Below are 13,988 nucleotides of genomic sequence, written 5' to 3' on the forward strand. Positions count from 1 at the left end.
ACACTGTGTAAATGAGGACGAATTATGTTCCCAGATGGGGATATTCAATATTACAAAGATACCAGTTCTTCCCAAAATATCTATAACCACAGTATTTTTTCAGTGAAAATCCTATTGTTTTTGGAGGGGGGGGGGATAACTGACAAACTGATTTTAATTCATCTAAAAAAAAAAGGCCTAAGAATAATTAAGAAATTTTTGGAAAGAGTAATGAAAGGAGACCTAGTTGTCTAAGTCAGCAATTTTCAGCCTTTTTCATCTCATGGCACACATAAACTAATTATTAAAATTTTGTGGCACACCAAAAACATATTTTTTGCTGATCTGACAGAAATTCACACTGGACTGCTACTGTTGTGTTGGCTGTTGTCCTTTTATAAATTTAATAATCCAAGGGAAAAGAGGTCAGTGTTCCTCACTAAATAGTCCGGTGTCACAGCGCACCGGTTAAAAATTGCTGAGCTAAGTTAACAAGTGGAATGTTTAACTAAAATTATTAAAACTGGGTCCTGGCGTGGAAATAGACAGAAAGACAAATGCAGGAGAGAGGTGCAGGTCTGAACACACATGGGATTGCCTGAGAGGTTCTCAAACTCATCCCCAACTGGACTGGGAGCATCCTTTCCCTCTTCGCAAATCCTATGCATTCGGCAAAACTCCCAGTGCCAACGGCGCAACTTCCACTTGGATGCAAGTCAGAAACCCGGATCATCTTTATACTTTCCCCTCACACCCAACAGCCAATCCTTCACCAAACTCAGTATTTCTCAAACCCAACATCTGGTTGGTTCTGTAGGGCTTACTGCCCAAATATCTCTCACAACTCTTACATCCGCTGCCACAATCCCAGCTCAAGTTACCATCAGGTCCCGTCTGGTCCTTGCCTTGCCCTCGCTTCTAATTAGATTCCCCACACTCACTTTTGCCCCCATCAATTTGTTCTCCAATCTATAATCAGTGTGATCATTTCTGTAATAGTTCATTTTTTTCTTTTTTAAAGATTTTATTTATTTTTAGAGAGAAAGGAATGGAAGGAGAAAGAGAGGGAGAGAAACATGAATGTGTGGTTGCCTCTTGAGCGTCCCCCACTGGGGGACCTAGCCTGCAATCCAGGCAATATGCCTTGACGGGAATTGAACTGGCAACTCTTTGGCTCTCAAGTCGACAATCCACTGAGCCACATCAGTAAGGGCTAATAGTTTATTTTTATTGTATTTTTTCCCATTACCATTTATCCCCCTTACATACTGTCTTCCGCCTCTACCCACTCCTCTCCCCACCACAATCACCATACTCAAGCAGTGTGATCTTTAAAAAAAAATCACGAATGTGATAGTGTAACTGCCATTTAAAATCCTTCAATGTCTACCCATGCTCTGAAGACAAACCCCGAAATCCTTAATTGGCCTATAATAACATTTCATTAGTGGATAAACAGACTTCAGACAGCTTCAAATGTACTAGAATACACCCTCAAACACAGAAGTAGTCCAGGGTCAGGGGTAGGGAGAAGGGAAGTCATTAAAAAACTAGGAAATATACCTAGCTAGTAAAATAACTATAGCATACCCTTAAATCTATACAGCTGGGCCCCTGCCTACATTTCTGGTCTTACTTCACTCCACGCTCAGGACCTTCAACTGTGCTGGCTTGGGTTCCCTGCTCAGGAACCTCCAACTCCGGGACTTTCCTAAGTGCTGTCCCTCCACATGCACTTCCCTTCCTAAACCTGCTTAAAGGTGCTTAGGGAATCCTTTTCTGAACTGTGGGAACAGGTCAGATCGCTCTCTAATTCTCACTACAAACTCTTCAGTTTTCATATAGTTTTAATCCACCACACATGTGAATTTTCCCACTACTGTAAGTTCCATGAGGGCAGGATCACACCTGCTTCTGTTTACCACTGCATTCCCAAAGCGCAAAACTGTGCCCAAGAAATAATAGATGCTCAGTAAAGTTTTGTTAAATGAGTTAACTCGATTTTAATTACCGAATAGTACTAAAACAGTTACACCTTCTGGAGCAACTAGTGAAATTTAGTACAAGACTAACTAACCACCATGATTCCATTGCCTTCGCTAGCCCTCCCTTCATTCGGGGCAGGGACTTCTCAAAATCTAAGATTACAGACAATACGCTGTTTCTAATGGATACATTTGTTAAACCAATCAGCTGAATTTTAAATCATTAGCTCAAAACCTTGGAGAATATGAGATAGTACAGATTAAAGTAAATGACTTTTTTAAAGGGAGATTTTATTTTCTTATTATTTAGACAGAGGGGAAGGAAGGGAGAAAGGGAGGGAGAGAAACATCAATGTGTGGCTGCCTCTCATGCACCCCCTACTCAGGACCTGGTCTGCAACCCATGTATGTGCTCTGACTGGGAATTGAACCCATGACCCTTTGGTTTGCAGGCCAGGGCAAAAAAAAAAAATTACTTTTCCCCTCCAGATTGAAGGTATCTGATCACCCATCGATAAAATATATTATTCTATTAAGGAATATAGACACCTTAGTTCTCTATTATTTTAAGGCTTTACTTCTGGTCATTGAAAATAAAAAAGCTCTTCTTAGTCTTTCAGTACTTACAAGTGAAGGAACTGTGAATATCTGAACCGAGAGGTCTGCGACCGAAAACTCTCTGTCGTGGTCGTCTGTCACATAATCACTCTGCAAACGCTCATAGTTCTATTAAGAAGGCAAAAAAAGGCAAGGAGTGCCAGCTATCAGTTACAAAGAAAAGGCAAGCACTACTCACCAGAGTAGGTGCGGTGAAGAACTGGACAGACAGAGCAGTCACGGACACTGCTCGCTCGTGATCATCCTCCATAAAATCTCTCTGCAACTGCTGGTAATTCTAAACAACAAGGGGGAGATTCACCTCTAATCCACATTGGCCAAAGGTTTAAGGATTATAACGAAAAGTCAGCGCTGGAGGAGTCAATGAACTAACACTGTAAGAATGGTAACCGGAATGATTTCTACCAAATAAACTTGTGTATAAACATGAATTCACTAGGCGATCTGTTCAGTCACAAACGGCAGTTTATGAGCAGAAAGAGGTAACAGCTACTAAAATCCTGGGACATCATTATACACCAGTGTGGCTACCCACAGCGCTTTACACTGTTATTGATAAAACCAGATGTGTATTACTTCAGGGTGCATAGCAGAATCACCTGATGGCTCTTTCAAAGTACACGTGCCTGAATCGCGATCTGGGTGAATCTGCTTCAGCTGGTTTAAGAACTGGCTGAACATAAACACATGTATTTTCAAAGAACTCCCCAAATGATTCTTACACACTTCCTTGCTTAATAACTCCTAATTTAGGTGAATTAAAAAAACACACACACAACAGCTTAACCATATGCTGCTAAAGAGAGAGGAACGTAATTCAACATCAACAATCTAGTTTGTTAAGTCACATCCATATATACTTATTGTTTCAACTAAGATGATCTCTTCCTTGTATAAATTTTAACAGAAATAACACCATAATTCACAATGGATAAGTTTAAATTCTTTGTTTATTATTTCATATCGATACACTGTATAGATGGATATTCATATTATCACGGCAGATGATGTACAAGAAAAGCCTCGCTGAATTTTATTCTATTGATAAAAGATACAACAGGTACTCTGTGTATAACCTGACTACTCTGTGCATCTTCCAATCTGAGAAACTACTCACCTTTGCAAATCGGACAGCAAACAGTTTCTTGTACTTCAAATCCATAAGCAGACTGCTCATGAACAACTGATGATACACGCTCCTAGCGCCTTTGACAAACAGAGCAGGTGTAAATAAGGATATACAAAGCACATTAAAAATTATATTCCTGAAGTTTTTACATGGTCAACTCTATTTTAAATCTCAATAACAAATCTCCACACATGTTCCTTAGCATAAAATATTTACAATCTGCTTCTTAGAAAATCAATTTTTTCTAAACATAGTTTCTAACAAAAAATAAATATTATTTAACTTGGGTGATAGACCCCAAAATCTGCCCCCCACAAAGAATAAGATTGCATGTGCTAATTCTAAAATCATATTTATTAAAGTATCTTCCCAAATGAAACAAAACAAAACACCTTTAACAGCCCTGACTGGTGTGGCTCAGTGGGCTGGTCATTGTCCTGCAAACCGAAAGGTCACCAGTTCAATTACTGGTCAGGGTACATACACGGGTTGTAAGCCAAGTCCTTGGTTGAGGGCATGCGAGAGTCAAGCAATGGATATATCTCTCACAAATCTCTCACAGATGTTTCTCTCTCAGTTTTTCTCCCCCTTTACCCTCCCTCTAAAAATAAATATGTAAAATCTTAAAAAAAAACAAACCCTCTTGAACATCCTAGTTACCTATGTAGGTTCCCCAATACCTTGAAAGTAGTTAAGAGATTCACCTTTCCACAATTTGGAATCATTAAGCATCAGTCTATCCACGAGAGAAGAGTTTTCACCATCTGGCCCTTCTTGTAAACCAACTTGACATAAAATTCGGCGAAGACCATCTTAAAACAGGAAGACACATGGTCATGAAATAGTAATTTCCAACGTTAAAATAAAATGACATTTTAGTAGAAATGTTCAAATGGATCTATGGAGTTTTACATGTTTTATTAAGGGTCAAATTTATCAGAAAAAGTAAACATATTAACTATTTTATTAACATTTGAATCAAAAGGAAAAAATTCCAGACCTTACAGTATTTACCAACTCTTATTCTAGAACATCAAAATATGTCTATCAGAAAGGCAATGACATCATATGCTGTAAAGAATTTGAAGAGCAAAGCATACGAAAACCACTGAAATGCTGTTCTTCAAACACCAATGCTAATTAGATCATGTCATAGAAAAACTGACAGGCATAATGTAATATGGTGCTACCATTTATAGGAAAGAAAGCATGACCTCAGTGCTGTAACATATCCCAGTCCCTTTTATTAATGCCATGCCAAATGTTGTTCACCATTAAACAAAACGTCACTAGGTACTATCTGTGTGGACCTACTATGTGAGAGGCCCTGGAGAAACCATTCCTACATCCTCTAAATACCAAACTTAAAAAAAATTGCCCAAATATTGATATAAGCATTAACATAACCAAAATTTTAACACCTTTTGGTTTCATAATTTATAATTAAAATCACTGTTTTTAGCTTCTATAAGCACGCAAAATAATCAGAAAAAATAGAGTAATTTTTACTATAGCAAATACTTGGCATAAAGGCACCCAATGTAAAACATCAAAACTTAAACAATTTTTCTTTATAATAAATATTAGAACATCACTTATCCAAACCACCTCTCTTGCCTCAAGTATGGCAGATAGCTTCAATCTATTCCTATTTTACTCTTTAGTATTTTACACCAAGCTTGTATTTTTGGCATTGAACATGAGGATTCTAATTCTGTTACCATTACATTTAAAAGAGTATCTAATTTGTATACTACGGAAAAACAAACAAAAAACCCCCTAAATGAGTAACTTCAAATTCGTAAATTTTCAGAGTTGCAAATGGAAACCAGAAGTCACAGGAGTCAAAATAAAGATATCAACACTAGTGTGTTATTCTTTAAACTGCTAGCCATCATTTAGGTTTTATTTACAGCAGCATTTTCCAGCTTGCTGACTGAGTTCCACAAACACTCCGCTTAAAAAAAATTCTTTTACCAAGTTGTGAGATTTAGATTTTGTTAGCATGTTAAAGTCATTTACTATTGTTAAAACCCAATGGATTCTGCACTTATCTGAACGCAAAGTCCTTTGTATGCATATTTTAAAAATCCTGTGGGTCAAAATTTGAGAAACACAGGTGTTTTCTGTGCATAAAGATATTCTAAGATGGTATTCTAAAATGTGAAATTAAAGCATAAAATTACTCCACTTGATATTTTTTCCAAAAGTTTTTGCAAGGGCATATGAGTTCATTTTATAGTCAAGTAGCATAAGCTTTTATGCACCTACCTGAATATCCAATAATGCTTCCCAGCCAAGACAAAAGTTTCAAACCAAAATTCTGATGCGCGACAATAGATGAATGCATAACTTGAACTTTAAGTGGCTTTGTCTGTCTACTGGTATTTCTCTTAAAAAGAAATGGCAGGATGAAAAAAACAAACTTAAAAAAGACTATTTTACAGAAAAGAAAGCGTATTTTTACTTCAAGTAACTACAAAGTATCATCACTACTATTTTTAAAGATTATGTTTATTTTTAGAGAGGGGAAGGGAGGGGGAAAGAGAGGGAGAGAAACATCCATGTGTGAGGGAAACATCCATCAGTTGCCTTTCACCTGCCCCCAACAAGGGACGTGGCCTGCAACCCAAGCACGTGCCCAGATCTGAAGTGGAACAGGCGACCTTCCAGTTTTTGGTGCAACGCCCCCCACTGAGCAACACCATTAAGGGCCATAGTGTTACTATTTTTATTTTGTTTGTAATAACCATCCTAATGGGTACAAGGCAGTATCTTACGGCAGACTTGATTTGCATTTCCCTAATGATTAATAATGTTGAGCATGCTTTCATGTGCTTATTGGAAACATGTATATCTTTGTAGAAATGTCTAGTCTATCAAAACATTTTTATTTAACCTGCATCCCCCTTAATTTTTGTTTAGATCACTTTCTACTTGCCCATTTAATCCCATGTCCACAACGCACATTAACAAAGCACATCTTTGCAAATTTTCTCCATCTATACATATTACATATGTATACATTAAAAGAGATTTTTTATTTATAAAAGTTGGATACTATACATACTCTTGTGCATCTTTGTGTTAACCAGTATTTTGGGTTAATGACTCATAATATTCTGCATGTAGGTTTTTTTCAAACATCCTCTACTGAAGGACATTTATATTCCCTGTGTTTTCAATCTTCTGTGACTACAGAAAAAGCAATACCAAACATCTTTGTCCACACGCTTATTGGTGCTTATGTCTATGAGATAAATTACTAGGAGAAGTAAAACTTTAACAGATGCTACTACACTGTTTTCCAAAAATGCTGTAGCAATTTACTTTTATATGAGTATTCCTATTCTCTGCATCTCTGCCAGCGAGGTATTTTATCACTGTAATTTCTCCAGTCTGATGGGTACGGTATCTCCCTGTCATTTTACTGATTACTAGTGAAGTTGAGTCTCATTTCATATATCAATCACCTACATTTTCTCTGTTGTGATTACTTTTTTGTATCTCATGACCATTTTTTAATTTTGTTTGTTCCCTACTTGACTATGAGCTCTGTTAGCATAAACATTAAATGTCTACCTGATGTGTTAGAAATAATTTTTCTAAATCTACTATTTCTCTGACTTTGTTTATGGAATGTTTTGCACTGTAATATTTTTAGGTAGTCAAAAAAATTTCCTTTTGTAACACTTTGGGCTCTAGTCTTGGTTACGCAGCTCTCCTCCTCCTCCCTCAAACTGTTCCTGCGGTTTTCTAGATTTTCCTTACATTAAAATCTATTTCTGGACTTTCTATTGTATATTATGGATGTATCTATGCAAACACCACCAGGTATTACAAGCACTAACTATTAAAAAAGAGAAAATTTAAATGACACTGCTGAACATGGAAGTTACAAAGCAACAATGAAAAAGAAAAAAATGCTTTCCCTCCTCCAGATTCATCTACTGTCAACATTTCATTCCCACTCCTGTATTATTGCACGTTATCTTTCTCCACACAGACACATATATACATATACTTAAAAAAATAAACCAAACCACTGAGAGGAAGTTACATGCACCACGTCTCCTTATCCATAAATACTTGAAGAAACAGTTCCTGGGAATGGGAATATTCTTTTACATAACTGCACAACAGTTTCTGATGCATTATTATTGAATATGCCCAAATATCTAGAAAGAATTTCTTAAATAAGACACAAAATGTATAAATCATAAAGAGATATATTTTGCTACATTAAAATGTAAAGCTTTTGCTCAATGAGAGACACCAGAAACAAAGCCAGTCTCATATTAGACAAAGATATTTGCAAAGAAAGATCAAAATTCAGAGTTCCCTACAAATAAATTTAAAAATAAAAGTCAACCCAACATGGGTAAAGGATATGAACAGGAATTTCACAAAAGACTTAAATGATCAATATAATAAATATAAAATAAGATACTTAGTAATAAAGGCAATGCAAATTTTAACTCACAAGATGCCATTCATTCACATCACATTGGCAAAAAATAAAAAATTTAACAATATATAGTTTTGACAAAGCTGTGCAAAAATAGGAACTCTCATATACTCATGGTGGGAATGTATATTGGTATTACCATTTGAGGGGCTAACTTGGCAAAATGCAATAAAGCCACAAATACTCATACCCTAACAAATCAGGAATTCCATTTTTGGTATAAACCCTAGAGAAACTTTTGCATCTTTGCAACAAGGAACCAAAATAATGCCCACAGCAGGACTGCTAGTCACAGCAAAATTGGGAATATCTTTACTGTCCTTTGACAAGAGAATGGAAAAACCATGGCATAGTCAACAATGCAATACTTTACAAGTCCACATATCAACACAGATACACCGAGAAACAACACTGAAATGAGAAGGCAAGTCATAGTACAGTACATTCAGTATGAATCTTGTTACATAATTTTTAAGGGCTCCAAACCAACATGTAATGTTGACAGGTATTTAATCGATGAAGTATAAAGGTATGCATGGCATGAGAAAATGGATTCATGAAAACAGTTATCTTTAGAGAAGAGGAAGGGAAATGAAATTAAGGAATAATAGGGGCCTCTATACTACTTCATTTATTTAAAATAAGTATAAAAAATAATGCATGTAATATGGGTACGCAGGTATTCATTGTGCTATCTCTGTTTTTATCTGTGTATTAAAAAACATCTCACAATACATAAAATAATTTAAAAACATTTACATAAAATGTAGTTACATGTAGTAAAAAATAATAAATGCTAACTTTAAAAAATAAATTTAGATGTTCAAAGTTTTGAAATAATACATATAACAAATGTTAAGATATGCAGCACACCTTGCTATAAGATACCAAGAAACAACTTCCCCTGAATTTTAATCCTGGTGCTAAAGGCCAGTTTAATTCTAAAAAATTAAGGTGAAACCCTATCAAAAACAAGACAACAGCAAAAAACTGTCTAATGAAGAAATAAGAAGGCAGAAAATACATATATGTCATCTAAACATTCATTTTCTATATTAGTCTTACACAGCTTTAAAAAAACTAGTTAAAGCAGTAATATAATTCTCAATAAACTTCTCTTCAAACATGATTTTGGCTGATGTTGGCTTTATATTCCTGAAGGCAGAAAAATGTTTTCATAAATGCCAAAATATGGAACTACTTTTAAACTAATAAAAAATAACAGTGTAATAAGCATATTTTAAAATTACTTACCACAATTACTGATTTTGCTTGCTCACAATACTGGAAATCTCCATATCGAACAGACCTACGTCCCTGTAAACAAAGACATTTACAATTAACTTATAACATAAACTTGTAAAAATAACATACTCAGTATGAATAACTTATGAACCAGTAAACAAACAGTTGAGCATCCAACTCTGATCAATTTTTAATATTTGTAACGTTCATTCTATTCAGATGAAAAAAATAAAAATTTTTTCCCTTCAAAGTTATCCCAACATTTTCAAGTCATTAATAAACATATTTTCTTAAATAATACATTTATTCTTTTAGGCTGCCTTCTATTTTTTTTGTAACCAGCTTAAAAGAAAAGCAGCTCATTTAGGGTCATGGGATCAGACACTGTCACTGCTTCTCTCTGGGGACACAGTACCACACTTGGGCTGCAATAATTTCTGTTTTCGTGACTGAGTTTTTCCAGTGACTAGATGAGAACAAGTGTATCTACATTTTCTCCTAAATGTTCTATCTGACGGTAGCTTATCGTTCTACCCAATGTATATTTGGGCCAAAACTCACATGAAATTGAAAAAACAGCCTACACATATATGCCTCTAACTATATATTCTAGGATAATTTATCTGTGGTAAAAGTTCAACTTATTATGTAATATCAATATAATAAAATTACTTACATCTCGATCTACTGTAGTCGCAAAGCCAATGGCTTCTTTCTGTGTACAATTGACAGCTTTCTGAAGAGTATAAATGACCTGTTCATAGGTATGAACCTCATCATTGAACAGCATGCAATAGTAAGTATCACTCTTCTCTCTGTGGAATGAAATATTAATGATATATTACCTATTTGCATATTTCTTGCTCTAGGCTTATTCACTACGAGCATACTTGGTTCTAGGAAATGTGCTAGGTACTATGACAACGTCATCCATGGTCCCCATTGCCCTAGGACACTACTGGCTGGTGGGGAAGATAGGTATTAGACATTTAGTTCTACATCAACTGGCTTTTATCAGGAGTAGAATGCCAGAGCTGGGTAAAAGAGGTCTGGGAGTTCAGAGAGGAACTGCCAGAGAAGCAGTCTGAGACCCAAAGCCCGTGGTTCCTAAAAGGGGGCAACTCTCCTCTCAGCCTTGCAGCCGACATTTAACACTGTGTAGAGACAATTCTGGTTGTCATGACTGGGACAGGAGTGCCGCCGGCATCTAGTAGGTAAGGGTCAGAGAGGCTGCTAGTTATTCTACAATCCACTGGACAGTCCCCACAGTAAAGAATTAATCTGGGCCCAAAATGCCAGCAGTGCCAAGACTGAGAAACCCTGGGCTAGAGGGAGGTGACAGCAAAGGCCCTGAGGCAGCAAAGGTGAACAGTGGAAATGGGAGCACAGGGAGGAAGCAGGAGATTGGTCTGGAAAGGCGGAAATCTGAAGGACCTTCTAATGGATTTCGACTGTGCCGTCCCAAAGGCAACCAAGGATCTGAATAGCAGACATGGTCAGACTGTCTTACAGGGTGCAGAATGAATCGTGTGGGACAAGAGTGGATACGGCAGTCCAGTTAGGAAGGCCATGTTGCCCAAAACTGAAGTTAATGTCATTTAAACTAGGACAGTAGTAATGGAGATGAACAACAGAACAATGTGATGGAAGGAGACCCAGCTGGCCCTGAAATCCAAACAGATACGGGCGGTTGAGGTTTCTGGGCAGACGGAACGCCACATTCTAAGATGGGAAAACGGTATGAGAGAAGCAAGTGGGATTCTTTTCTCTTCTATGCTAGTGCCTGGGACCTACAAATAAAACGAAAAATAAAAGCAAAACTCTTCCTTTCTGGGGGGTCTAAATTTGGATCTTAGATCAATGGTTCCCAACTTGAAGTACATGAAGATAAAGTCATGAGGTGTAAAGTCATTTTCAGTATTTCCAGAAAGGTACAGAAACACCTCATCTTACTAAAACACTTGGCCCATAACTAATTATATGAAACACTACTGAGAAAGCAAAAAAGAATCACCACCGATATCTTTCAAACTCTCACTCCAACCTGTATTCAACTACGAAAGCAATTCTACCCAGCCTGGGAGAACGAGAAGACCGCTTAGGGCAAGCACACTCACGGGGAAGTCAGGCCTTGACCCTAACAGAGCTATGGCAGAATGCAGGTTCCAGGCACAAGTCTGTGACCTCCTCAATAATCTAGCACAAATGGCAAATGTGTTAGATAGACACTAAAAGAAACTCCAAGTGTAAAATATATTCCAAAACATTTTAGAATCAAAATGGGTAAAACTGAATTTGAGGAGCTTGGGCATTTAGTCAAACCAAAAAACTCACATTAAAGAGCTCATTCCCTGATCATATCTAATAAATAAAACACAAAGACTGTAAAATTAACTTATAGTTTTATCACACAAAGAAAACTGCCTGTGTTGAAACCAGTGGTTAGAGGCTTGATGTGGCTTAAACATGGCTATTAACCAACTAACTCAAACAGCCAACAGGGAGAAACCTCCAACAATTAAGCAGATCATACATATTTCAAAAATATAAAATCAAGGTGATTGTTCTGCTGAAAATTAATTATCACAAAAGAAAAGATTATGTTCTAAGATATATTAAAGTTAATATGAAAAATTAGAATCAAAATGGTTAGAAGTAAATGTGAGCCTGTACAAATATAAAAAGTAAATAGGTTGTGCTTACACCATCTCTAAATCTGCTGGCAATTCACTTTCTTTTTCCCAGGTTAATATCTCTACTGCATAATGAAACATAATAGCAAAAGTGCTATAAGTTCTTGCTATCACATCTTCTGGTAAATGAACAAGAGGATCCTGGGGAAAAAAAAAAGAACATTAAAATAAATACAGTTTGTTAAATGCACATTAATTCTCCTCTTTCCCATTCTGCCTCCACCCCTCAAAATACTACTGCAAAACCTGACTGATTTTCCAGCTTCCTTCTCTTCAATTTCATCCCATACATTACATCCTACCAAATCAAGCCTCCTAAAACATTTTGCTCATTATAGTCCCAATTACTGAAATCAACTAAACCAAAATATTCAGTAGCACTCCTATGCCTCATGAATAAACCTAAAAACTTTAGAATGACATCCCAGGATCTTTAAAAACTAACTTCAAATCATCTTTAATAAGTTTCATATCCTACAAATCCCTGATTTCCAGAATAAACAAAGGAATGTTATCTAAGGACAATCAATATTTAGTTTTAGACACATAAAGGAGGGCCTGATTTTGAGGATTATAAGAGGAGAAGTCAGTGTTGTAAGAATCATTCTTACAGGTTGTGTGTGCATACTTTTAAAACAGTAACACAAAAACACTCTAAAGTGTGTTATATTGCATATTAGGAATCACCAACTCGTATTTGCTGCTGCATTAACCCGGTTTGGGACAGGCCTAGGAATATAGATTCCTGTGCTGTTTTTGTGTGTACATGTCAGCTTCTTAAAAAATGGTCACTAAGGGTTCTGCAGTAAAGAGCTGTTGGGTGGTGCAAGTCTACTTATACGTACAATGGTAAACTGAAGGCTAGGAAAGACTTCCGCTCAAAGTGCTCTTACCACAGCGTAAGTCAGCTAGAATGAGTAAATAAATGACCATCTTATCCCAGGTTATAGTTCTTTGATTACATTTATGTTAGAGAATGCTAGCCTTTGTCAGTGAGTCAAGTATCATTTACTCTTCTTGCAAATTAGAAGCCTGCAAGGCATACAGTTAAAAAGGTTATCTGTGGTTATCTCAGAGGGCAGTGGAAATTATGAAGAACTAATCTTTTATGGGATACACTTCTATGTTTGAATTCTTTAAACTTAAACAAACAAACAAACAAAAAACCAACCCTCACCCAAGGATATGTCTGTTGGTTTTAGAAAGAGAGGAAGGGGGAGAGGGAGAGAGAAACATCAATCAGTTGCTTCCCATCTGCACCATGACCAGGGATTAAACCTACAACCTAGGCATGTGCCCCAACCGGGAATCAAACCCACAACCTAGGCATGTGCTCCAACCGGGAATCAAACCCACAACCTTTTGGTGTAGGGCATGATGCTCCAACCAACTGAGCAACCAGGAATGTCTGAATTTTTTTAATGTGAATATGTATTACAATAAAGATTTTAACTGTTTTCATATGCAAATAAGGCACAAATAAGGATTTTCTCCATACAACTAGAAATACCTAGAAACTGAAATGAACTAGAAACTTAACAGTCATCAAAATAACCTGATTGCGCTGTCTTTCTTAACAAGTAAATAATATACATTTATAAAAAAATACTCATTAATAATACCACTTTTATCTGTTTTATTATTGGGATTTTTAAAATTAGAATCTTATTTATGGTAAAGTAACAATGCTATTGCTAAAAATGTTTTCAAAAAGCCAGTATAATGCACTGTCAGGGAGTTCCATTACCGGAGCCTCTGCTCCTTAGGTTTAAAGCAGTGCTCCAGCACTTACCGGGTAGGACACTTTGGGCAAGTTTCTTAATCTAAGACTCAAGCTCTGCAGCAATAAAATATTGGTACCAGCAATATTT

The 13,988-nt window shown here is 36.4% G+C and overlaps 1 protein-coding gene across 4 annotated transcripts in view; it reads right to left on the bottom strand.

Annotated features, from left to right (window-relative positions):
* UBR2 (ubiquitin protein ligase E3 component n-recognin 2) overlaps window positions 1-13,988 on the bottom strand; it is a 102,288-nt gene that overhangs the window by 55,477 nt on the left and 32,823 nt on the right. For 3 of the 4 annotated variants that reach the window (XM_037154721.2, XM_037154708.2, XM_053668356.1), the window contains exons 5-11: window positions 12,128-12,258; window positions 10,101-10,239; window positions 9,434-9,496; window positions 5,983-6,103; window positions 4,416-4,523; window positions 3,700-3,788; window positions 2,592-2,690 (exon numbers count right to left, since the gene is read on the bottom strand). In XM_037154721.2, coding sequence (XP_037010616.1) covers window positions 2,592-2,690; window positions 3,700-3,788; window positions 4,416-4,523; window positions 5,983-6,103; window positions 9,434-9,496; window positions 10,101-10,239; window positions 12,128-12,258 — 750 coding nt within the window. Of the gene's footprint in view, window positions 1-2,591; window positions 2,691-2,760; window positions 2,860-3,699; window positions 3,789-4,415; window positions 4,524-5,982; window positions 6,104-9,433; window positions 9,497-10,100; window positions 10,240-12,127; window positions 12,259-13,988 lie in introns of all 4 variants that reach the window. The other variant, XM_037154717.2, reaches the window with a different exon arrangement.

This window comes from Artibeus jamaicensis, unplaced genomic scaffold (assembly GCF_021234435.1).
Source record: "Artibeus jamaicensis isolate MK-2021 breed Jamaican fruit bat unplaced genomic scaffold, CSHL_Jam_final contig_484, whole genome shotgun sequence".
NCBI classification, from domain to species: Eukaryota; Metazoa; Chordata; class Mammalia; order Chiroptera; family Phyllostomidae; genus Artibeus; species Artibeus jamaicensis.